Genomic DNA, 24,753 nt, shown 5'->3' on the forward strand with positions numbered 1-24,753 from the left:
TGTTGAGAAAAATCATACTTTTAAAGGTGTAATAGAGAGTTTTTGATAGCAAAAATCATACATTTAAAAGATAAAAAGAGAAAGAAAAGGAAGAAGAAATGTATTAGGAAAATTGAGCGGTGCAAATAGTAATATTTTATATTTTTTGTGTGATGATAGAAACAATCCCTAGGCCCAACCCGACTCCATTACCATCCCAACAAACCCTAGAACAGCCGCATTGCGTAGCAAACCCTAGACACAATGCTTATATATACTTGTCATATATCATCATCACAGTTCACAGCAGCCATCAACCTAGCTTAGCAACAATGGCTGTGCCTCTTCTAACGAAGAAGATCGTGAAGAAGAGGGTCAAACATTTCAAGAGACCCCAGAGTGATCGTAAGATCTGTGTGAAGGTATAATATGCTTATCAAATCGGATGTGATGATAGTAATTGTCGCCCCAGTCTTAATTTGCACCTATAAGGTGTAATATGGTGACTGACACTTTATCTGATCCTGATTTATTTACCTTAAATTTTTGTTTTGTTTTTGTTTTCATTGTTATCTTTGAAGATTGTTACATGATGGGGATATGAGGATAAAAAAATTCAAATGTGACATCCAGTCTTACTACATACGTGGTGATTGATCGACTATCTGATCCCTAATACAAATCTCTACTTTTTGTTATCATTTTGTTCTAACTGTATTTGTCTTTAATTAAGTTATAATGTTTTGATTTGGAGCATTAAGGTATAGTTTGCAAGAGAAATGATGATATATATCCATACGGTTCTGTTATAGATGATGAAAAAAACATGCACTACCATCTGATCTCTTGCAAATTATTGTATTTTGAATTTAATGCTTTTGTTCAAATTTAGTGTAAATTGCCTATGGTATCTGATGTCCAGAATTCAGGCTTATGTCTAGTAGCTGGACATTTCGTTTTTACGGGCATAGAACAAACTTTTACAGGTCTTGCGACACAGGGGTTTTCTTACTTATAAACCTACTGTTACTAATTCCCTGTTTATATTTTCACATGTTAAAGTTGTTCAAATTTTTCCATGTTTTTTGTTGGTTTTTGTTTATTGTTCTGCAATCTATGATGCAATTAATATCCTTACTATTATGATTATCCCGTGATTAATCAAATATATCACCATCTTTCGACTGAGATTGCAGCTCAATTATTTTGTTTTACTTATTAATTATTTGTCTTTATATTATACAGTATAATGCAAAACAAAAACACATGATATGTTTATGTTCTACAGGAAAACTGGCGCAGACCTAAGGGTATTGATTCACGTGTGAGGAGAAAGTTTAAAGGATGTACTTTGATGCCAAATATTGGTTATGGATCAGATAAGAAGACTAGACATTATCTACCAAATGGTTTCAAGAAATTTGTTGTTAGCAATGTTAATGATTTGGAACTTCTTATGATGCACAATAGGACTTATTGTGCTGAAATTGCTCACCATGTATCCACTGGAAAGAGAAAGGACATAGTTGAGAGAGCAGCACAACTTGATGTTGTTGTAACGAACAAAACAGCCAGATTAAGAAGCCAAGAGGATGAATAGTTTTTACTTGTTTGAGAATTTTTTTGTATTGAATCTTCGTTTATGATTCAAATTTTGGCATTAACCAATTTACCCTTGTACATTGCTAGTTTTAGTAATCGAATCTTATAAATTAATTTGATCCATGTATTAATTTGATATAATTTGTTTTATTTTCTTTCGAACAGGTGAAATCTGTAAGAAATCTTGTGTTTTGTAATATTCCAAAAGTCTTCCAAAGAATTAAAAAAGCCACACCTGAGAAGTATCAATGTTCACGTTTCTGTTAAAATTTTAGCTTTGTTTTTGAGCATCTAGGTGTTGGCTTTGCGTTTGAAGGTGCTTGGATTTTAGGTATTGCTCAAAATCAAAGCAATCCTTCCCTTGTTCATCCTTCTTGGGATTATACAGATTTTGTGTTGCTTGGATTTTATCTTCAAACATACTCCTGTAATGGGTGATTATACAGATTTTATGTGTTGCTTGGATTTTATCTTCAAACATACTCCTGTAATGGGTAGAAGTAGCACTGAAATTTACGAGTTAAAGCCTTTAAATATTGTGTTTTGTTTTTTAAATATCCTGTTTTGTTTTGTAATATATTGGGAACAATTAAACATTTAAATTTTGAAGAAATTCTTAACCCACATCATGTTAAATAGGTTTGGATATCATCCTAAAAGGTAGCTCAGATGACAGTCTCACTGAAAAAAATAAAACAACAAACCAACTTCAACAAATAACGTGAATCCGTGATTTGATTGTAAAATGAATATTCAAGTCAAAATAATTTTAGAACGTTTCAACATTTAGAATGTTTCGACACTGTTTCCTACGGTAAAAGACATGTATCCATTGCGCATCCGTCAAACTCAACAGGCTTTTCATTGTTGAGAAGATTGGTTTCATTGTGTATCGTTCATTCGAATTCCCCTACAGACGGTCACTTTAATATCTCTTACAACAAATGTTTTAGAAGGAAAAATTATTTGATCAGGGTCAAATATAAGTATAAATATGTGACATAAATCCAGTTGGACAATCATGTCATATTCCAGTTACAACAATTAGCAAAAGATGCAAGTAAGTAACTATAGGCACATTATGGGTCATGTTAACCAGTGCTCTGGGGCACTGGTTAAGGAAACTAAAAAAGGAAAATTTAAAGTAAAAATAACACTTTTTAAGTTTTTGATAAATTGACAACACAAGTTCCGAGGCAAAACTTTCTACATTTGATTCCTTAACCAGTGCCCTGGGGCACTAGTTAACATTTCCCGCACATTATTAACATCATTAGTTCAACAAGATACTTCCATTGGTTTCACATAAGTATTTAACACAAAAGAACAAAGAAAAAAAAGCCACCAAGTTTTGTTTTGATATCTAAGAACCATATGGCGTAAGACAAGATGGCTCATTGATGATAAAGCCGTTGAAGTTCAATGTTTTCACCTTACACAATGGAAGATGAAATAAAGGAAAAGGTGAGGGAAGGCGAATTACAAAAGAAAATCAAAGTATAGGGAAAATTTGTTGCAAAGATTCGAGATTCAGCTAAGCATGGTGCTACTGCCGATGAAGCTGCAAGAGCTTATGATTGTGCTGCTTTCGATATTAGAGGTTCTTCAGCTATTCTAATTTTTCCACATGTACATTTTCCATACAATGTGGCTTATAATCCTTCTCAATTTGAATATTAACGTTGATTCACTTGTGAGATAGTAAAATAAGAGTTTTTTTTTTTTCCATACAGAGCAATTCAACCAAGATATAAGACAAACTGCATTATTATTCATCAATAACTGAATAAATACATGTCATGTCACATAATATTGAAACAAAATTTTATCCAAAGCATCAAATTATAACGATCATTTAAAAGTGGGCTTCCATTTAAAAGTCACCACAATTACAAGTCATCTTTATGCTTGCAAATTATTTGATCATAGGGTTGAACAAAGTTGGGCAAGGCCAAAAGCTGTTGGCAGGCTTACACCTTGAATTCTCCAAATTGAAACAATAGGCCTTGCCTTTAGAAAAGAGGTAAATGCAATTTCTTTGACATCCATAATAGCCTTGAGCTAACAATGAGAAGTTTGAGTCTCTACCCAAAACAAACAAAGCTTCACCCAGATCTGGCACATCAAACCATTTACCCCATTCTTGATCAAGCTTATAAATTTTCACAAAAACAACCTTGTATAAATATTGCTTATGATAGCTTTTATCATTAATATACAAATCAACCACATAGAGACTTCCATCATATTCTACTAAATGCTTCTTCTTTTTATCAGATTTCACCCATATGTGCTGCTTATTCCTATCACAACAGTACAACTTTGGTGAAAACTGAACCAACTTCAAAGTCAAAGGATTGATCCAGAAAATTGTCCCGTTTTCATCCACAACATAAAGTTGTTCCCTGTGAAGAATTATATCATCGTAACCCATGTATACATCATCATCATCCATTATTATGGTTGTTTTCTTATCTCCAATATTGCAAACATGCACTTTTTTATCACTATGCAGTGTAAAAATAATGTGATGACGAAACAAGATAACTTTACAACCACTAAGCGGTGCATACTGAAAATCACCACCTTGATATCTAGAGAAATTATGACTGAGAGTATATCCTTCAAACAACTCCACAAATCGAAAGTTCATCAAATTCAATACTTTTTGGATAGTTTTCTCCTGGGATGATACTTTTTGGGTGGTTTTCTCCGGGGATGGATATGTCTTGGGATCGAAAAGATCAAAGAGAAAAAGTTTGGAGGAATTATAATCCTGAACAAGTTTTATGAGCCACCCTTTATTAGAAGAAGTTGAAGTTGAAGTTGACAAGTGGTGATGTGGTGCTGGTTCAATACGGTATATTTTAGTTTGGTGTAGAAAATATTTAAGATATGGAATGCGAGGTGTATGAGAGGAAGGAGAAGGGACAAGAGAGCGACATAAACGACAAATACTACGAAATCGAACAACGTCAAGAGTAGTGTCGAGATTTTTTGCTATAACTAACCATAACTCTTTGGGAAGATTTATCCATTGCACCATCTTGTTATCATACATAACATCACGATCCATACTTTTTCTTTAGACTCCAGCTACACACTCGTCACTGTCAAGGTTGTCAAACTAGAGAATTTAAGTAAACTCTATTTTATCTAGGTGCAATTGACAAGTAAACGAAAATAAAATACAAATATATATGTACGTGTATAATACCATAAAGGCATCAATAATTCAAATTTTTAACTTAATTATAAAACAAAAATATATCAAATCACCTTAAAAATTTAAGAGTTTAATGGTGCTTAGTTAACAATACAAAACAAATTTGCACACGCAACCAATCAAAACATTTAGAATAGTGACAATTCTCAATGTTTTGATTATTTGTTTTCGACTGTCACCCCTTAACCATTAAAATTTAAAGTATATAATGTATTAATGCCGATAATTCATTTTACTCAAGAAATTAATTGTGATTTCGACTTCCAGTATATTTAGAGTCACTAAAATTTCATTGAACACCAACATAGAGCACCAGAAAACGATTGAAAAAAAAAAAAAGTTAATGAGATAAAAAATGAATCAAACGTGTACCTCCAAAAAAGAGATGAAGAAGGAGAGTTGGTCTTGATTGCACTGTCGAATCTGTTTGAGGGAAGGGAAAGGGATAACGCGTAGAAGAAAGTCGTTTCCGTGCGGTGGGTTTATAAAGTTGTTTTCTTAGCGATTAATAATCTTACACTTTACACTAGTGGAGGGTGACACAATTAAAGAGAATCAATCCCAACAACTTTATGAATTCATCTGATACACTTGTCAATGGTGACTTTTAGGGTGCACAAATTGTTAAATTTGTGTACCCATACACAAACACACTTTTAGCCTTGGATTTATTATTTTAAAAATGAATGGTATAGATCTAGTGATAGTCTACATGTACAAAATTGGAATAAGGGAATGTATAAAAAAAGAATTGAACAAAGGAGAGATATTTTTTCACCGTCTAATGTGGCCTATTTTTTTAACAGCGTGAATCTACTCCCTTTTCTTTGTAACATATAATTTTAAACACAAATTTTTTCCCTATTCTTTTTATTGAGGGGAATAATTTTTTCCATATTATTTATTGAGGGGAATAACTTTTTCCATATTATTTATGTTCCTCTATACGTTTTTATGTGTCATTTATGCATTTTTAATCGTTTAGTAATAGTTTTCTATATAAAAAAAACAAATCAATTAATAAATAATATATTTTTTTTATTTGGATCTAATTTGTATGCATATACTCTGTAATTTTGTAAACCTTTTTATATGTGCATGTGCATCTAATCTAATCAAATCACTTTATGATATCAACTTTTTAGATTAATTATTAAAATATCTCTACAAATACATATTAGACATGTTAAAACATGGATTATGCGTAGAAAAAAATAGTTTGCCAATGCATATAAATAGGGAAAAAGTGAAATAGAAGTCCCATAAAATGTTAAATATTCAAAATTGTAGGTTTATTCGTTGAGATAAAAGAAATCATAAAAACTAGATTTTTTTTTCACTCACAAACAGTAGAATATAAGCTCTATAAACTTCTTCAAAAAAAAAAAAAGCTCTATAAACTATACACCGAGAATTAAAAAAATGGATTTAATTCTGTTAATAAAAAAAATAGACAAAAGTTGGCGTAAACACATCAAAAAAAAATGTTTTATTAAAACATAAATGCATCCCAAAAATACTTTTTTTTAATTAAAAATCACGTCAGAGTAAATAGCTTTTGCAAACTACATTGTCAAAGTATAGCTACACGTGAAATGAGGTTTCTATCATTACATCCTAACCATTCAATTTTTAAATGATAAATCAAAGGTCAAAAGAGTGTTTGTGCATGGGTACACAAATTTAACAATTTGTGTACCCTAAATGTCACCCTTGTCAATAGGATTCCAACCTCGGAGCTAAAGACAATTTGTCATTTAAATAAAGAGAATTTGTCATTAGACACACCTTAAAAAAACCTAAAAAGAGCAACTTTACATCGGAAAACATAATATTTTAATTTTTAAATTAGAATATATAGAAGCGCACACAACTAAATACAATAGAATAAATCTCCAATCAATTCCTTATTCAATGCAAAATATATTTGTTGGGTTTTCATTATTCAATGCAAAATAAATTTGTTGGGTTAATGTTGTCGTGAACATAACTTTGTTGGTAGGGACATTAATATATCTGGACGGCACTTCAGTGACATTGAAGAAATAATGGTATGGTGACATTACCAATCAAAGGATGACACGTGGCATCTTGTTATTAAAATAATAAAAAAAACAACAAAAGCCAATTTAAATAAAACAAACTAAACAGAACTCACAAACACAGTTCTCCTCCTTCTTTCTCCCTTGCCTCGTCTACCCAAAATCCACTACCACCACCACCGGTTTTCTTAATCTGATCCAGTTTTCATTAGATACATGTTCCCTCTTTGCTCAACCAACATGTATCACAAGATACTGAAAACCATGTTTATGACCAATATAAAAACCGGAAAACAAACTAGTTAGGACAATGATTTTGGAGTTGTGTTCTTAAGCTCTTACAAACTTCATAGCAAAGCATGTGCAGCACATATACAAACATGAGATCAGAAAGTTATAGTTACTAAATAATTTAGAATTAATGTAGAAATGAGAATACTAAACAAAAATAAATTGAAAAAAAATTATATCATTGATGGATAAAACTTAATTTCATATACACATTGAGAAGGATTCCATCAATCCAGTTTCATATACACATAACAAATTTAATATGATCCTTTAAATAGATCCAACCCTCCTGCAACCCTTGACACACCAAAAATCATCTTAACAAGCTAAAAATCTTATTCAACAACAAGAATTCCGTGAATCTCCGGCAGCCTGTGACAGATTGATGTTCGACAGTGCGGCGGAAGGTGGTGGTTGAAGGTTATTACGGCGGAGGGCGAAGAAAACCGGTGGTGGTGGTAGTGGATTTTGGGTAGACGAGGCAAGGGAGAAAGAAGGAGGAGAACTGTGTTTGTGAGTTCTGTTTGGTTTGTTTTATTTAAATTGGCTTTTGTTGTTTTTTTTATTATTTTAATAAATGCCACGTGTCATCCTCTGATTGGTAATGTCACCATACCATTATTTCTTCAATGTCACTGAAGTGCCGTCCAATATATCTAGAGGCCGGAGTTTGATCCACTGGTTCTCCACTTTTTTTTTTTGAAGGAAGGTTCTCCACTTATTCATGTCTAGAGGTACCGAACAACTTGACTAAAAAAATTTAATTATTTTGTTATTTTAATTTTAAGAAAACCTACCAAAAAAACTGTAATTTTCTTTATTATATGTTTACAATTCTTATCATATTCGGGGTATGTTTGGTTTTGGGATTTCTTCTCCGTATCAATAAACATTGGCATATACTCAGATTTTGCAACTCTTATTATATAGTGCTTATCCTTAAGACAGTTGCTATTAGTTTCTGTCCGTAATCGGCTCATTTTAAACCTAGCTAAACTCCATCTTTCTTATGTTAAGAAAAACTGTCTTACTGCCATTGGTGTCTTATAGATATATAGTTCTTTGTTTTCCACTTCTAATATAGCAAAACACACGCAGATAAGTCATCCATTCTCTCTTGCCTCTCGGGCTATCATAAGGTACTGCAGGGAAGAGTCCATTATATCTTGGAGGATTTGTGTAACTATGCTGGTAAATTCTCGAGGACAATACGTTATCGTTTGTTACTGTTGCAGGTCTTGGTCATAATTTGGGAGAAGAAGCACTAAAATCAGTCTTACCTGCTTTTCCTTCTAGCGAAAAAAAGAAACGAGAAAGAAAATAACCCATTGCAAGAGACAAAGGAAAAAATTACGTTAGCTAATGGTTGCTAACCTTTGCTGATTAATTGAAAACAAATGTCTCGTTTTTGTCTCCGGATGGCTCTCTTGCAAGCGTGAATACTGATTTGTGATGTTCAAATTACAGTACATGTATTTTTATCAAACGTTCAATGTTCAAACTAATTGTGATGTTCAAATTTACATGTTTTTTGTACGCCAAAGACAATTTCTAATTGCAATATAATTCAAGATACATTAATTATCGGTATAAAATTATGCAGTGAGCATAACCCAAACAACTGATAAGAAGGTATCCTGATCCATTTTATTTTCTAATAATGCACAGACGTGCCTCTAATGTAAATTTTACCTCAATATAACAATTGATAACAGCTCTTTCCTAGTTAATACAATAACAATCAAGCCTTATGCCACTAAGTGGGGTCGGCTACATGGATCAAATTACGCCATAGTGTTGTATCATAAACCATATTTGGATCCAACTCATTGACCTTTAAATTTTTTCTAATAGTTTCTGTCATAGTTTTCTAGTTGATGCTTAGGACAATATCTGTGTCTACACAAACATAAGTTGATAACAGGCACCAAATTAGGGATGCTGCGTAATGACTATAACCAATTACCTGGGAGCAATACAAGAAAATTGTGCACAAACTATTCATCTAAAATGTGCTAAAGTTAAATACATCCTTGAGCCATAGGAATTAATTCAACGTAGCATCATAAGACCAGTCACTCAAAAATACAGAAATGACGTAAACAGTAAACTTAATACATATAGATGGTGTTAGACTTGTTTTGGGGAGATAGAGGGGGGCTGGGGGATTACAGCCATGTGTAGCTTTTAGGATTGAGGTCAAAAAAGTTTGGTCCTAAGATTAAACAGGGTGCCAAATTGTGTTTCAAGATGAAATAATGCAAGCATTCATTCTGTACAAGTTAATTTCATTAATAGATCTAAGACAATTAGGAATAGGAAAAGCAGTTACTGAGAAAGTACACAATTTAAGTACAAGAGGAAATTAAAGCATTCTATGATATGTTGTATACAAAATCATGATAATCAACAGAGGTAATCAATCATCAATCAATACAATAAAAGAACAAGCAAGCATAACAATGAGCTTAAATTTAACCCGGTCATATGAATCTAAAACTGAATCGAAAAGGAAGGTTTGATTGTACAATGAATAAGCATCAAAATCAGCGGTTCCAACCTGATCAGCATGTATTAATTCCATCTTTGCAATCTTTTGTCAAATTATAAAATGTTTCCACACGAGTCTTTCCACGGTAAAAGACCTCTGTATCCACCGCAACTCTCATGTATCCATCAAACTCAACAGGCTTTCCATTGTTAAGAAGACTAGTTTCATTGTACCATTCACTCGAATTCCCCCACAGTTCCTTATAATCATCAAGCAAATGAACCTTGAAGTTCGCTCTCAGTTTATCAAAGTAATTATAATAGGGCTCATTAGTAGCAATATACAAATTCCTCCAAGGTTGAACCAACCCTTTAAGCTTCTCAAGAAGGGCATCCGGCGAAGTATCGGAATCCAAATTAGGCCATAACTCCTTATTTTGAGCTTTCTCTCCACGAACCACATGAACCGCATCAAAATCCCAATCCATTCTTCCACTAATCTCAGTAACAATGTTCATTAACCTCTTTGATTTCCACAACGCATGCCAAGGTCTCTGAATATACTTTGCAGCTTGACCTTCACAAACCCTATACCAATAATTCTCTGGCTCAGGCGAATCAAATTGCCTCCAAATGACAGTGCTCTTATCTTTTTGAAGTTGCATAGGAGTTACCTTATGAGTAACAACTTTCCTAACAGGAACCTTCTTTTTCTTAAGATGAGTCTTATCCCATCTCTTCCAATCCCTCAAAAACTCACCTTCCTCAACAATAGAAGCAACCTCTTTCAAATGCTCAAAATCAAAGTAATACCTAAAATCCTTCCCTTCTTCATCTTTATTACTAGGGTTATACATTGCACCTAGACAGACACTCAAATCCATAACAAAAGTTCTATTCAAAAACATAGCTTCACCTAAACCACATAAAAAACTCCACATAAAATGATTCATACCCTTACAATAATCACCACCCCGCGAATAATACAAATACTTCCCATTCCTGAAATTAGTCTCCGATCCCAAACTCGGTATCGTGTCATTAATCTGATCATCACGATTCGTTATCCGCGGCAAAGTTTTCCCCTTACCACCACCAATCCGTGGCCGTGGCACTGGATTTCTCCTCGCATTTACTCCAGAATGAAATCCACCAGCATGAATAACCTTATAGCGACAATCATCAGTTACAGTTAATCTAAATCTGCGAAAATCACGATACTTCCGCCATGATTTCTCTCTCTTATTACGAAACCTCCACGAAACATCACAATCACCGGAAACAGCACCGTTCACCGGAGTTTGATACTCGAAAAACGAAATCGACTTAAAAGCACGTAGATTAAATCTCTGAATAGCAATAAGAACACGAGGATCAGAGCAATTCAGCGTTCCGAGAAGCTCGTCACAGGAGGAGGAGGATGAAGGAGCGGTGGCGGAGGAATTAGCGATATTCTCTTCGGATTTTTCGATTACAGCCTCCGTGACAGCGGGGGTGGAGTCGGCGGGAGAAGGATGAGGAGAGTCTTGTGGAGAAAGTGTGAGGTCTTCACCGGTTTTGATAACGGAGGTGTCGATGTGGAAAGTGGCGTTTTCGGGTTGAGTGAAGAGATTGGAGAGAGCTGGTGAAGATTGAAGCCATGGATCGGGTGGTTGGTAAGTGATGGCAATGACGGTGAAGATGAGAACAGAGAAGACGAAGAATGAGAAGCATAAGTTGCTTATTAGTTTGATTAGGTTTTGGCCTATTGGTTCAGTTCTACTACTGGTGCTGCTTGAGTTTGAGTTTGAGTTAGAATCTTTCATCTTTGTTTTGTTTTGTTTTTGAGATCTGAAATGGGATAAGGGTAGTATAAGGTAATGTGTGTGAATTAAGAAAGAAAGAGTGAGTGAAGTGTTGTTAAAGGTAAGGGGTTAATGGTGATTGTGACGGTGGATCTGATTCTAAATCTGGTGGGAAGCCATAGTTACCAACTCGATTGCCTTACTTTGGTTTTGTTTACTGTTGCGACTTCCCACACTTGTGTAAGTACAAAAGGAAGTGAAGCCTTTACTTTTACTCCATCATCAATAAACATTTTTTTTTTACATAAAATTTTTAGAAAAAAATTATATTTTGAAATCTTTTAAGGTAATAATATTTTATCTTTTTTCATTTCAATTTTATCCTTTTGCGCCATTTTCATATAGATTTTCAAGCTTAAAATTCATGTTTTTTAGTTTTTATTATGTCTTTTCAATCTTCAAATCTATAGTCTTTCATCTATGTTTGCATATGAATATTAGATTTGAAGCTTGAAAATTCATATGTAAATGGAGCAAAAGGAAAAAATTGAAATCAAAAAAAGGAAAGGATCAAAATGTTTCCTGAAATTAAGTTAAATAAATAAAAGTGTAATTTTGCCAAATTTCTATTTATAAAAATCAAAAGATCAATGTAAAATGAGACTTTCAATTTTAAAATAATAAGTACAAAAAAAGTACAAATATTTTTTTTTTGACGGTAAAATAAACTTCATTCATTCAACAACTAAAATAGCAAAATTACAATCAAAATGATCCTGAATTGGGACAATCCCCATCCATAGTTTTAGAGAAGTATAAGTTATCTAGATAGCTAAAATCCCCCTAGGAATACATATAGTACTTTCAGAAAACATTAAGGCAGCAACAAACCAAAATACAAATCGTAACAACCAGGCTACAATCTTCCACATATGGCCAAAGGTCACTAATAATTTGAGATCCACAATCTTTGATTTCATCCAACTTCGGAAAAAGATTATTACAGGTGTTCGCACATATCGACTATAAATGGTCTCTGAAATGACAAATTCCGCCACATGTTGAGAAGGCAGTTGCGTGATTGTGAGGATAATGAATTCGGTGATAACCGCCATAAGTCTCTTGCTTGTAATACAGTACCTATGAAACAAGTCCTTCAGAAGCATTTTAGCAAACATATAAAGTACAAACTTGAACTCAAATAAGGAACATAAAAACCAAACCAAACAACATAACAATAAAAGGAGAAAAACAGCCACAAATTTATTAGATTCCAAAACCAATGATGATGGAATAACCCAATAACATGGATACCATGGTGGCTTTCGAGAGGGACGCTTAGTTGACGTTTCAATGATTGTGATTACATCCATAACAACGAGATAAAGAGGCGGTGGGCGATCTGACGGAGGTGCATAGGAACTTCCAGAGCACAAAGAGGGGAAACACCAATCGGCGGTTGCGGAGCCGATAAGGGATAGTCGACTAATGCTGAAATCGATTTGGGTGTGATGGCGATGGTGGCAGCAAGCTATTTGGGGGTGAACGAGATTTGGGGTGGAAGGTGATTTCATGGAGGTGAGTGGGAAATTACAGCGATTTGGGGTTGAAATCATATTAAGGGTGAAGCTACGAAGACGGCATGGTGAAGGTGATTGGGAGGCAGGAAAAACCGATTGGTTAGCACGATTGAAACAGATGATGAAAACACTATACACCATAACTCCCTAAAACCCTAGCAAAGGGTGGGAGCGGTGCAAGGATGACATAAAAGGAAATGAAAAGTTTTCTCCATTTTCAGTGTTATATAACGGCCAAAAAAAGTACAAATATTATCCCTTATAAAAAATGCAAATATTATAATAAGAGTGTAAATTATAAGAAATTATATTGACATGTTTCATTAAAAAAACATTTCAATTAAAAAATATGAAAGTCTTTTATTGGCACCATCATAAATCAATATTATTTGGACTCACCTACATAAATTGAAGAAAATTAAACAAAAATAATATAGTAACATCAATTGACATCTTTTAATGTTATCTCTTTTAATTTGTTTAATATTATGTTTGCGGTTAAATATTTTTATTTAGACTTGTGTGCAAGTAAGTATTACAAATGAGATTAAGTGAAAGGAACTTACAAATGAAAAAACCTAATAAATAAAAAACTATTATTCATTTAGGAGACAATTCATATCCTCAACGCACCACATATAAAATAGACAATGGTCGTCCTATGTCGTCATCATAAACCATTTTTAAAAGTGGTTTTTAATGAGCTCAACTAAATTTTTTATTGTCTAGATCGCTCAAATAACAGATTGTTGGCTAGACATTTCCCTCCTTTTACCTCCTCACCCCAAAAGAAATGAAATTCCTTATGAATGTAAATCACTCGCATAACCATCACCACTCCGAACCATTTGCACAACTCATACTAGATAGAAAGAAAGAAAAAAAGGAATTCGCATCTTGAGAACAATAGCAATCTCGATTCTTGACTCCCACGGTACACAACTATTAGAATTAGAATCGATATTTATCTTTCTTCTAAACAAATTTAGCCTAGTTGGGAGTTTTCTCAAAATCAATTATATTGACTTGTACTTTAGAAAGTTTCACACGAAAGTTATAAACATCATTCAATCAAGTATCAACCACCATAAACAAGCAAAATCATCATTGAGGCATAATGCAATAGTCACACGAACACGATTGTATTGCATAGAGAAGAAAACATTGATGTTGCACATCACAAAACCAATATATGAATTAACAATTGTCATCTGAATGATTTCTCCAAGAACCTTCACAGGTTCCACAACAGACAAATGTTCCAAAGCACTTTTTAAGTAACAATAACTACAAGCTTTGTTTTTACAGAACTTCACTACATACTCCCTCTGATCTTATTTATAAGAGACTCTTGAGTCAACAAAAGTTAATGTATCTAGTTCAAAATTTAGATCATACACATCAATTTATGCCGGCTCAAATGTCTCTTATAAATATAGGGCCGGAGGGAGTATATACGTAACCAACTTGGAGAAATATAATGAAGGAAACACATTTCATCGAAGAGCGTACGTGGTTGAAGTCATGATATCGAAAGTTTTTGTAAATGAAGTGAGCTAACAACCGCGACAATGCGAATGAAAGTATAGCCAGCACAACTATAGAATTTCTTGTTGCAGCTGAAACCATTCCCTGCTTTATTGCGGAAACAATCCCAATTGAAGCAACTGATATGATCTGCAGCATCACTTCCACCACATTGAGGCTCTTATAGGCTAAATTGCAACTCTTGCAATTCACCGTATGGCTCCAGTACCTGTTCAAATTTAATAATTTCTAATCAAGAACATGGTACAAATACCTGTTGCATTTAGACAATGTTTGGATAAACAACTTAATTAAGTACTTCTGTCTAAGCTAATTTATAACAAATGAAATAAAATCGAGTTGTTTCATAGTTTCATATAATAAGTTATCCAAGAAAGGTTGTGGAAATATGCTGAAAACATATTTTGGACATGTCATAAGCAGTTTCACAAGCTCTCCAAAACAGTCTCACAACCTACAAGTGTTTATGCCACTAAACAAACTCAAATAAGTCAATCCAGATAGAACAAATTTTTAGCATTGTTATACTTAAGAATTTTACACTTGAAAATCTATTGGTTTATGCTTGACTTTGAGTAAAGTTCTTCAATAAAAACTTCACATATATTAAAGGAAATTTCTCACTATTTTAGAAATATAACAAAATTGAAACTTCCATGTTCCAATTCAATCTTATGTGAGTTACCTACCTGTCCATAAGCTGTTCTCTAGGAGGTGTAGGAGGCAGAGCCCCACTATATTTTCCTCTCCAATCAACTTGATCACCTGCATACTTCTTTAACCATTTTCTAAAACCAATCACAAGAGCATCTGCCTTTGTTGGCACAAAACAGGCCTTATGCCAATTTTCTTGACCAGCATCCATTATTTTTTGTTCCTAAAAAAAGTTAGTAACATTATTTGAGGAATGGAAAAACCTAATCTATTGAAAAAAAATACCAGTGATTGAATTTGATATTGTTATTGTGCAATAGTATCGACTTAATAGTACTTTTCTTACACCATTATCTATGACAGCATAACTCCCAAATCTGCAAGTGTGATGGTTTACTTTATTTGATCAACCGGATAACTAATCTGTGAATTATAAAAGGAATTACCTCAACATGGAGAAGATATAAATCTGAATCTAGAATCAAGTTTTGTCCCACATGAAGAATCCATCGCGGTACAATTTTGTCGACCCACAGTCCAAAATTTCTCGGAAAGCACCAAATCAGTCTACTATTACCAGGACTCACAGGAATACAAATAAAGATCATAGAAAATTTCTTCCGAACGGATGATTTCTGCATTAAAACTGTATTATATAACACCTATATAAAACTGAGGGCAAATTTTTAGTAGCTATTCAATGTATTACCTTAGTTTCAACAGAAGATGCAAGTTCATCTGGATCACTATATATATAAAAGATGCTTGGTGGTATAAATTTGCTTTTGCTCCAACCCAGATTTGCAGTGAAACCATTGATATCTAACTCTTCAATTGAGAAATCAAGTGGTCTTCCTCCTTCTCTATCAGCATTATTCACTGTTAAGTTATAAGTATGTACGTGTCATATATGAAACAAATAGGAATTTATTGAAGTTAAAAGATTTATCATATGTATATATGTCTACCTTTTGGGTCTGGAGTTAATCCATAGTGTGCATATGGAACATGTGAAGGGTCCATGAGGTTTTCAATCAGTACCTCGTACCTGAAATTGCATGTTCAATTAATTAGAAAGATATACTATTATGTTAGGCAAGACCAAACAGTTAGCTTATATGACTCCGTATAATTTTGTCAAAAAAAAAAAAATGACTCCGTATAATTAAAATGTAGTTGTTTGGTAACGTCAATTCCTCATGAGTTTATAGCATTTTTCACAAACTTAAATTATTTTTGAAATGCAAATTTGAAGTAGATATCGTATAAAACAGAGAATGTTTTTATAAAACCTAGAATAGTAGCATAGCATGCAAATTATGCTATAGGGAAATGCATAATGTAAATATGTAATGTAATGTTTGTGATTTTTCATCTTCCAAAACCAGATCATCAATAATTATATCAATTAGCATCCACTAAAACAATTACATTAAGCTATGCCATATGCATATGTGTTGGATTTCTACAGAAGAAATATCATTTTTTAGTCTTCAAAATTAAAATCATACCCATAAGGAATATCTCTGTTTCCCATTAAGCTAGCAAATGATGGATCATCAATTTCTGGTATGAATGGGGGTGTTTTCCTTGTAATAATATCTTTGAATCGAGGATCAGTATTTGGCCAAAACCACAAGATATTATTCTGCACAATGCTTGGATAAGCAGCTACACATGCTTTTTTGGATGTATGAATCTGAAAAGAAAAAGTTTATGCAAAAGTAAATGAGGATAGCATGATAACAAAACAAACAATGGAAAAATCAATTTACACTGCAACACATCTATGGTATCAAAACTGTAAACCCTAAAGCAAATTGTTACACATTAACTAAAAAAAATAGTCCATTTTTTAACACTAAATTTCATTTTTGGTGCCTTAACTAATTTTGGGTTTCGCTTTGGTCCTTTACATCTGTTTCGTTTCACTTTGGTCCCTTTAAGTAACAAACATTTTTCTTCAAAGACGGCGGTTAAAAAGTATCAGAAGGACTAGTTACCGGAGGTCCTTCACGAGGTGCCTGAGGAATGAACTTGCAATCACCTGATCCATTAAAACACCAACCATGATACACACACTGCAACCTACCCCATTGATCAATCCTTCCTTCAGATAAAGGTGCTAATCTATGAGGACAAGCATCATCAAAAACTTGCCATGCATTCTCATTTCTATCCCACCATATAACAACATCAATTCCCATCACCTTCTTAGCATGAGGTGCCCTTTTGTCAAGATCACATATTGGCATCAAAGGATACCACTGTGAGTACCAGTCAAATTTCTCTGAACCTGTTTCAACTTCTGGTTCATCATCCACTTCAAGGTTACTACTACTAGAATCTGTTAATGGAGAAGGTGACAAGGCAGTGAAAAGCTTGAATTTTGAAGTGTTCCCACGGATTAATGGAAGTGTTGAATACACTTGTGAGTTGAAGAACATGGATTTTTTTAATGGAGTTTGTGTTTTATGTGCTAGTGGGATGTGAAGTGAAGGAAGAGAAGAAGCTAACATAACTTCCATTGTTCCCTTGTACAAAAGAAGAAAGTGATCACAACGTACAACACTTCAATAATGTTAAATACTACAATTTAAGAGAAGTTGAAACTTGGGAACAATTATTGGCCAGCTCCTGACCGAACTTCGTTTCCCTAGGAATTGGAGTGCTAAACAGTAAACACCAAAAATAAAAGAGAGAAGTTGAAACGCGCATTTTTTGCATTCATTTTTAGTACACCCTAACTAGTGTCATTTTAACAAAGATATAAATTATTTATTTTCAACGAGGTAAGAAAAGTTTTTTTTTTTTGAAAGAGAGGTAAGAAAAGTTTTGAGAAAAGTACAATAAGCAGAGCTTTTTTCTTGCTAACAATGAAAATAAATAATTTATTCGTGACTAGCATTGTTAGCAAGAAAAAAGTAGAGGTTTTTTTCATCTAAAAAAGGTAGAGCTCTTGTATTTGATCACTATAAATTTTTCAAAGTTTATTCAACATATAATTTTCTTTTTAATATATATTATCAATTTATCACATATATCAGATCCCTCTATTATTACTCTCTTTATGTCTTCATTTATTGTGTAAATGATGCACGGATGTTTTAACTCATTTTTCAGAAGAGCATTGTCGTGGTTGAAAGGCATGAAATTTTTTCTATCAAACGCCGAGCGTCAACCACAATGTCAGGGAAATGCAGGTCCATGTTTTGTCCGTATTCTACAACCCAGCATGTGATGTGCTATCCTGCTATAGGAAACGCCGATTTAATTATTGTTATCAATTATTATCTTATCATTGTTATTTTGGTAAATAGGAAACATAGAGAGGGTGTTGGCATGACTGTGGAGAGTTGGATTGGTGGTTATTAGCGCAACTATGTTGATTTTTTTTGCTATTCAAGCAACTGTAACAATGTATGAAATTTAGAGTAAGAGGAAGGTCACTATTATTTGACACTAACAAATACCAAAGAATATAATGAAAAAATCACAAGTCATACATGACAAAAAGATAACCGAGGAAAAAGATATGATAATGATACATCCACAATAACATAGGTTAACGCAATCCAATGATGGGCATAAGGAACGCCAGCCCAGCAAAATATAACTCAAATTGAAACAACTACTTCGTAAATTAACAAATATTTTTGACAAAATTGGAATGGTAAATGAACAAAATTTGTCAGGACTAAAGCATAATTCAACTTCAGTGCTTCATGAATTAAATCCGCTCCCCCAAGAAAAGAACCTGCGACCTTGGCTGCAATCAACATCATTTAATAAGGTCTAAATTTCCTAGCAGCTCTCAACTGTTGCAGACGTTTTTTATCCTCCTCAAATTTGCTCTGCAGTTCCATTAGCTCTGCAAGCAAAACATGAATGTTTATCTCAGTTTGATCATCGTAAAAACAATTTTGAATGATCATGTGCTGATTTAAGACAGCGTCTAGGGGTGAGGGAAAATGGGGTAAAGCCGTAAAGCATGAATGAGCCTCGCATAAAATCATATAATTTTTAAGGTGTTCCAATCAACAAGATAACGATCATTTCATGACAATCTAGACACATTATTTACTAGTGTGTTTTTGTGAATCTTAACTTACTGGCAGAAGGGTTTTGAATCATAGAAACCAAGATATTAGGGAAGTGAGAAACATCACAGAAGATAAGGCAAATGAACCTGCTTATATGACTAACACAACCAATAACCCTAATATTTCTTAAACTAAAAGAAACACAAATAACATCAACTATAAGATCTGTTGCATGCTAATGCAAATTTTGATGGAACCCCCAACCCCCCTAATTAACATCTTCCATTATTTAAACCAAAACTGTTCGTTTAAATTTAATTATTGACTTTTTGTTTTAACAGAAGTAAACATATTTTGTAACAACAACAGTTAAAAATCATCTACGATATGAATATATGGCAAAACATTATGAAAAACAAGTCATACCATTTCTCTGAGCTTCTCTTTTTTGAAAGCGGTAGAAATCTTGACCAACTCCTGTTTGTTTCTTTTTGGCCAATTTATTTTCTGCAGCAGCTTGAGCAACCGAGCCCACAGCAATCCCACTTTCAGCGTCAGTAGTTTTCTTCCTACCCTTGTGGTGCTGAACCACCGTCCATCCTCCTTCTGCAGCAAGGGCTTCTTTTGCTTTTCTTTCCTGCATTGACCGAAAAATAATTACATTGAAACCAAAATAAGTAACAGATGTGGGTTCATTCATAACTGAATATTGAATAAGGAAAATTAAACACTTAAGTATCACAAAGTGGATTAATAAGCCGTTTAGTTTGGGGTTTGAGATGAGAGATTATAAAGGGCATTGTTGTGGGAGAGTACTAGGTCTTTCGTCCTGCTTGGATACTGAATATTGAATATGGAAGATTAAACACTCAAGTATCACAAAGCGAGTTAGTAAGTCTGTTAGTTTGGAGTGTGAGATGAGAGATTATGAAGGGCATTGTCGTGGGAGAGTACTAGGCCATTCGTCCTGCTAAAGGAAATTAATTTTGAAAGGTGAAGCCCAACTTAAGGAAGAGAAAGGTGTTAGAACTTTAGGGCAAGACAGTATGCAAAATGAAGCTTGAAGGAGGAATAGGTCTGTATTGGGTTGTTTCCCTTTTTGTTTGTTCCATGGCTCATTAAAGTACCCATTTCGGATGTCATGGTTAAGGTTCTAGTGAGAAGTAATTTCTATTTGCATTCCAAGTTATCTATGAGTTCACTCTTCCTCTTGCTGAAACATGTGCCACGCTGCAGCAACGACCAAGAGAAAAACACACAAATATATAGATTTCTTTAGAGACATCCACGGGAAAATAGAAGCCACCTCTAAAACTATTTAGCTAGCTATCGTTGTGAGCAATGAAGGTCTGTGGACCCCAGAGGCCATTATTGGCTCTCATCTGTATCTTGGTAATCATGTATCACAGATTGGAACCTTGGCGGAATAATGTTTTCAGCAAATACAAGGAGAACATTTTGGGGGACTATTGTTAGATGTCCATCAGGACTGTTGGTCAGGATTTCTGAATTAGTTAGGTTAGTTGAGCTGAGATAGTTGGAAGAAACATGGCATGTTGGGTAAGGAGGTTGCAGACCTTCATGATTTTGCATTATTCTTCTGCAATCAGGGGAGAGATTCCCTATTCTTACTCATAAAATACCATATTTCTATCAATTACTCTCTTTCTTGAGGAGTTATATTCTAGTCATGACAAGTATACATGATGACCAGATAAAGTCACTTTTTATGCTGCCTAAGCCAAAAAACATCAACATCAAAAAGCACGTAAGGAAAAAGAATATTCAAATTATACGCATGCAGGAACATCAAAGCAAAAATGAACTTCTAATACTGTGTCTATGGCTTTACAGCTGTGAGATACATATCAATTCATCTAGATACCCTATAAATACAAACTGAATTATCCTCCACATCCTAACAGCATATTTAGCACCAACTAACATACCCCATTAGCAACAGAAAAGCTTTGTCAAAAGCAGACAGCATCAAGTGCTAAGCACATGGAGCCAAAGCATCGTTAAACCTTATACAACTATAATAACTTGGACTCATATGTTAAAGCCCTTAGCCCTCCCTTATGAAGGAAAATAACTTTTACATGTTATTTTTCAAGGCCATAGAACTAGTAATTATACAAAAGAAAATGCTAAATAAATATTTTACAAGATCAAATTAATTTCAATTTATAATAAAATTCATGGCATCATTATCCCCACTGATAAAAGGGTTATCTGACTATAATCAGGAAGAAATTTGCTTAAGTAGAAATATTTGGAGACAATATCTGACAAGAACATCCAACCTCTATTTTGCTTTAAGGAAGATTTTCAAAATATTTTTACCTCTTCCAATTTTTCCTCGTAAGTAGATATAAACTCTTCAATTTGATGTTGCAAAACCTCCAACCCTGGTCTACTTTGATGGTATTCCATGATCCACTCTGTGGTTTGAGTATTCCCCAGTCAAAAACTAAATAATGCATGACAATATCATACAAATATGCAGAAACTATACCATGTATAACAATAAATATTAAATATACAATAGCATATGGGTGCACCACATTCCAGTAGTCAACAGGTTGAAAGAATAATTGTAGACAATATGTCTACATGCTCACTGATAGGCAGTAGGGTGGATGTTGGCAAAGGATGAAAGACATATGCACAAGAAAGTTAACATAGAGAATCTTGAAAAGTTTATCAATTACTGTATGTATATGCGTGGCAACTATTGTAAATTGGAAATAAGCTCACAATATGTAACTATGCCGACATTACAAAAAAAATCATTAAATTTGTGCATGATATTTGTTGATTTTAAGAAAATATAAAGTAAAACGCTGAAGAAAAAAGCAATTCATACTTTTCATTCCATTTGAGCAGTCATCATCTCCAGAGGAAATAATATGAATGTCATCCTGATGATTCTGTTCTCTCTTTTCTGATGATTTTGGAACCTCCTTTCTTCTTTTTTTCTTAGCTTGCTTTGACGTACCTACAAACAAAGAAAACTTCTATGAGGAAAATGAATGTATGACTTCAGGCATGACATTTCACAATACAACAATAGCATCAACCAGAAAGTGCTTTTTATTACAAGGTTTGATAGCTGCTTCAATATTAGAATCTCTAGGCTTCTTGGAGTCTTGAACCTCCTTTTCTTTAGAATCGCAATGTTCCACTACTTCATCTGATATCATTGAGGAAAAAAGGTAAGATGAACATGATTAGTTTTTTTTTGAACAAGCCAAAATCATGAACATGATTAGTTAAAAATATTTTGTTCACAGAATCCACACCCGTAACCATCAACTCACCATTTTGCTCTTCTAAATCAACTTCTCCGTCTTCTGGTGTTGGTCTTCCAACTAGATTTTTGTCCTTGTTTTTCCTTTTTCGACTAGTAGTAGCTTTCACCTTTTTTCCCTTTATAATCTCCATTTCAGGATCCACTGAAACAACCAATTTATTTCAGTTGAAGTTCAACAAAGTGTGACCCGTACAAAAACATAACACATTTATATACTTAAAGACAGTAAAATATCTTGTACACAGTATATACGCCAGGCTACATTCATCAACTCACCGTTTTGCACTTCTAAATCAACTTCAACAACGAGATTTTTGTCCTTGTTCTTTCTTTTTCGGCTAATAGGAACTTTCATCTTTTTTCCCTTTAAAAGCTGCATTCTATGATCCACTGAAACAACCAATTTATATCAGAGAAAGTTCAACAATGTGCGAGGCGTACAAAATCAAAACATATTTACATACCATTATTGTTCATCTTGACATGTGTCTCAACATCATCAGCATTTTGTTCAATGTTAATCTTTTTCTTCTTTTCCCCGGTCCGTATGCCTTTTTTTCCTTTACTAACTTTCATCATGGCAAAAATTCAACCTGTGAATCAAAACATACATATCTGTTTAAATACAGTTTAATTAAGCTCTTATAGTTATAGAATACCTAACTCCCAATTTGATCCCTCAAAATTTGCAATTTAACTACCCCAACCTAGTAGTACCTACACCTTATAATTTAGGGTAAACTATGAATTAAGCAAATATACATGTTATGGATCAAAGCTATCACTCTCAGATACCTTGAGAAATGAGGGAGCGAAAATTGAAATTGACTAGAGTTTCCACCTGCGTTTAGCGGCCAGGTTTTGCTTCTTATGTCTGAGAGAAAAGCAAATGGTGATAGCGGGTTTTTTATTTTTTATTTATTTTTATTTGCTCAATTTGTATAATGATGGGCCACATCAAAAGGTGAGGTGGAATGGACTTGATGCAGAATCTCAAGTGTTTGTTTTTTATTTGAGAATTGCTTTTCCCACTCTCCCTCCTTCTTGCGAGCTCTCCGTTTGTTTTGGCCGGAAAGATCAATTACAATCCTATGGCGTTGGAAGGTATCTTCTGATTGTATATTTAGCATGTTTCATTGTGTATTTGAAGTTAAAATGTTCCCTAGGTTACAGAATCACAAGTTATTTTCCTTTTCTTTCTTTTTTTCTTTCATTTTCCTTTTTTTTTTTTTAAGTCCATCAGAAGTTGTTTTTCGATGCCATCGAAAGCTACGTTCCGATGCAAACTTAATTAAAAAGATTAAATAAGTTTTTGGTCCCTGTAAATATAGTCAAAAATTTTTTGGTCCTCATGAAAAAGAGTGACATGTTTTAATACCTATAAAATTTATCAGCACATACTTTTAGTCCTTGTAAACTTAAAAAAAAAAATTAATTATGATTGAATTTTTAAACTTTTGAATGATTTTTTTACATACTTATTTAGAACATTCTACAAAGTTTCCCCGCAAAATATTAGATCAAAATTTGATTTTTAGGTCTAGATTTTCATTACTTTAATATCGGAATTTTTGTGTTTATAAAAGTTCCTATTTAATTCATTACATTATAAAAAAAAATTAACTTTTTATTAAAAAAAACATTTTTTATAAGGTTCTAAACAGGTCTGTAAAAAATCATTCAGAAATTTATAAGTTTAAGCGTAATTAAACAAATTTTAATCTAAGAGAGGCTAAAACTGTGTGCTGAAATTTTTTATAGGGACCAAATCCGCAAAATGATAAAAATAAAGCCTTTAAAGTATAAGGGTTAATACTGCTTTTGATCCCTGTAATATTAGCAAATTCCGGTTTTAGTCGCGGTAAAATAAAAAATTTATATTCTCTCCTTGTAATTTCATATTCCTCCACTTTTTGTCCTTTGTTTAACCACATCCGCAGAATCTGCATAAATTACGTCCCTGTAATTTCAGATTCCTCCCACTTTTGGTCCCTGTAATTTCATATTCCTCCACTTTTGGTCCCTCATTTCACGTGCCATGTATGCAGATTCTTTTGACGTGGTGAAATGAGGGACCAAAAGTGGAAGAATCTGATATTACAGGGACAAAATCTAATTTTTTTTTTACAGGGACTAAAACCGGAATTTGCTAATATTACAGGGACCAAAAGCGGTATTAACCCAAAGTATAATAAATA

The 24,753-nt window shown here is 33.5% G+C and overlaps 5 protein-coding genes and 4 non-coding genes across 12 annotated transcripts; 5 read left to right on the forward strand and 4 right to left on the reverse strand.

Annotated features, from left to right (window-relative positions):
• The first annotated feature begins 282 nt into the window (after positions 1-282).
• On the forward strand, positions 283-1,763 carry LOC146933287 (large ribosomal subunit protein eL32z-like). Its single transcript, XM_085705085.1, has 2 exons — positions 283-401; positions 1,268-1,763. The coding sequence occupies exons 1-2, from the start codon at positions 312-314 to the stop codon at positions 1,577-1,579; spliced, it is 402 nt and encodes a 133-aa protein (XP_085561211.1). The 5' UTR covers positions 283-311; the 3' UTR covers positions 1,580-1,763.
• LOC146933288 (small nucleolar RNA U31b) lies at positions 423-504 on the forward strand. The gene has a single exon (XR_015009281.1). It is a non-coding gene; the product is annotated as a small nucleolar RNA U31b (small nucleolar RNA).
• LOC146933289 (small nucleolar RNA snoR4) lies at positions 575-652 on the forward strand. Its single transcript, XR_015009420.1, has one exon. It is a non-coding gene; the product is annotated as a small nucleolar RNA snoR4 (small nucleolar RNA).
• LOC146933290 (small nucleolar RNA Z195/SNORD33/SNORD32 family) lies at positions 752-827 on the forward strand. Its single transcript, XR_015009277.1, has one exon. It is a non-coding gene; the product is annotated as a small nucleolar RNA Z195/SNORD33/SNORD32 family (small nucleolar RNA).
• On the forward strand, positions 1,088-1,174 carry LOC146933291 (small nucleolar RNA Z196/R39/R59 family). The gene has a single exon (XR_015009278.1). It is a non-coding gene; the product is annotated as a small nucleolar RNA Z196/R39/R59 family (small nucleolar RNA).
• Positions 1,764-3,332: 1,569 nt separating the features above from the next.
• LOC146933292 (F-box protein At2g26160-like) lies at positions 3,333-5,406 on the reverse strand. Its single transcript, XM_085705086.1, has 2 exons — positions 5,180-5,406; positions 3,333-4,691 (listed from the first exon to the last, which is right to left on the reverse strand). The coding sequence occupies exon 2, from the start codon at positions 4,655-4,657 to the stop codon at positions 3,497-3,499; it is 1,161 nt and encodes a 386-aa protein (XP_085561212.1). The 5' UTR covers positions 4,658-4,691; positions 5,180-5,406; the 3' UTR covers positions 3,333-3,496.
• A 4,081-nt stretch (positions 5,407-9,487) lies between these two features.
• On the reverse strand, positions 9,488-11,681 carry SUB1 (calcium ion binding protein). Its single transcript, XM_085705087.1, has one exon. The coding sequence runs from the start codon at positions 11,433-11,435 to the stop codon at positions 9,705-9,707; it is 1,731 nt and encodes a 576-aa protein (XP_085561213.1). The 5' UTR covers positions 11,436-11,681; the 3' UTR covers positions 9,488-9,704.
• Positions 11,682-14,120: 2,439 nt separating this feature from the next.
• On the reverse strand, positions 14,121-18,157 carry LOC146933294 (protochlorophyllide-dependent translocon component 52, chloroplastic-like). The gene is made up of 7 exons (XM_085705088.1): positions 17,200-18,157; positions 16,708-16,895; positions 16,165-16,244; positions 15,906-16,075; positions 15,643-15,831; positions 15,232-15,419; positions 14,121-14,750 (listed from the first exon to the last, which is right to left on the reverse strand). The coding sequence occupies exons 1-7, from the start codon at positions 17,722-17,724 to the stop codon at positions 14,411-14,413; spliced, it is 1,680 nt and encodes a 559-aa protein (XP_085561214.1). The 5' UTR covers positions 17,725-18,157; the 3' UTR covers positions 14,121-14,410.
• Positions 18,158-18,703: 546 nt separating this feature from the next.
• On the reverse strand, positions 18,704-23,452 carry LOC146933295 (uncharacterized). 4 transcript variants are annotated; one of them, XM_085705091.1, is made up of 9 exons: positions 23,351-23,452; positions 23,020-23,148; positions 22,832-22,945; positions 22,563-22,697; positions 22,343-22,435; positions 22,109-22,240; positions 21,586-21,683; positions 19,666-19,876; positions 18,704-19,067 (listed from the first exon to the last, which is right to left on the reverse strand). In XM_085705091.1, the coding sequence occupies exons 2-9, from the start codon at positions 23,132-23,134 to the stop codon at positions 18,982-18,984; spliced, it is 984 nt and encodes a 327-aa protein (XP_085561217.1). In that variant the 5' UTR covers positions 23,135-23,148; positions 23,351-23,452; the 3' UTR covers positions 18,704-18,981. The 4 variants fall into 4 exon arrangements, with proteins under 4 accessions (XP_085561217.1, XP_085561218.1, XP_085561219.1 ...); XM_085705092.1 differs by having other exon boundaries at positions 23,318-23,452; XM_085705093.1 differs by lacking the exon at positions 22,832-22,945.
• Positions 23,453-24,753: the final 1,301 nt, after the last annotated feature.

This window comes from Medicago sativa, chromosome 4, assembly GCF_051527215.1.
Source record: "Medicago sativa cultivar Bolivia chromosome 4, Bolivia_mono, whole genome shotgun sequence".
Lineage (NCBI taxonomy): Eukaryota > Viridiplantae > Streptophyta > Magnoliopsida > Fabales > Fabaceae > Medicago > Medicago sativa.

Coding starts and splice junctions, on each gene's coding strand:
- LOC146933287 (XM_085705085.1), top strand. CDS start 312: ATGGCTGTGCCTCTTCTAACGAAGAAGATCGTGAAGAAGAGGGTCAAA. Junction 402..1,267: donor ATCGTAAGATCTGTGTGAAG/GTATAATATGCT, acceptor TATGTTCTACAG/GAAAACTGGCGCAGACCTAA.
- LOC146933292 (XM_085705086.1), bottom strand. CDS start 4,657: ATGGATCGTGATGTTATGTATGATAACAAGATGGTGCAATGGATAAAT.
- SUB1 (XM_085705087.1), bottom strand. CDS start 11,435: ATGAAAGATTCTAACTCAAACTCAAACTCAAGCAGCACCAGTAGTAGA.
- LOC146933294 (XM_085705088.1), bottom strand. CDS start 17,724: ATGGAAGTTATGTTAGCTTCTTCTCTTCCTTCACTTCACATCCCACTA. Junction 16,245..16,707: donor AACAGAGATATTCCTTATGG/GTATGATTTTAA, acceptor ATGCAATTTCAG/GTACGAGGTACTGATTGAAA. Junction 14,751..15,231: donor AGAGAACAGCTTATGGACAG/GTAGGTAACTCA, acceptor AAATTTGAACAG/GTACTGGAGCCATACGGTGA.
- LOC146933295 (XM_085705091.1), bottom strand. CDS start 23,134: ATGATGAAAGTTAGTAAAGGAAAAAAAGGCATACGGACCGGGGAAAAG. Junction 22,241..22,342: donor TGAAGCAGCTATCAAACCTT/GTAATAAAAAGC, acceptor CTTTGTTTGTAG/GTACGTCAAAGCAAGCTAAG. Junction 21,684..22,108: donor CTGCTCAAATGGAATGAAAA/GTATGAATTGCT, acceptor CTCAAACCACAG/AGTGGATCATGGAATACCAT.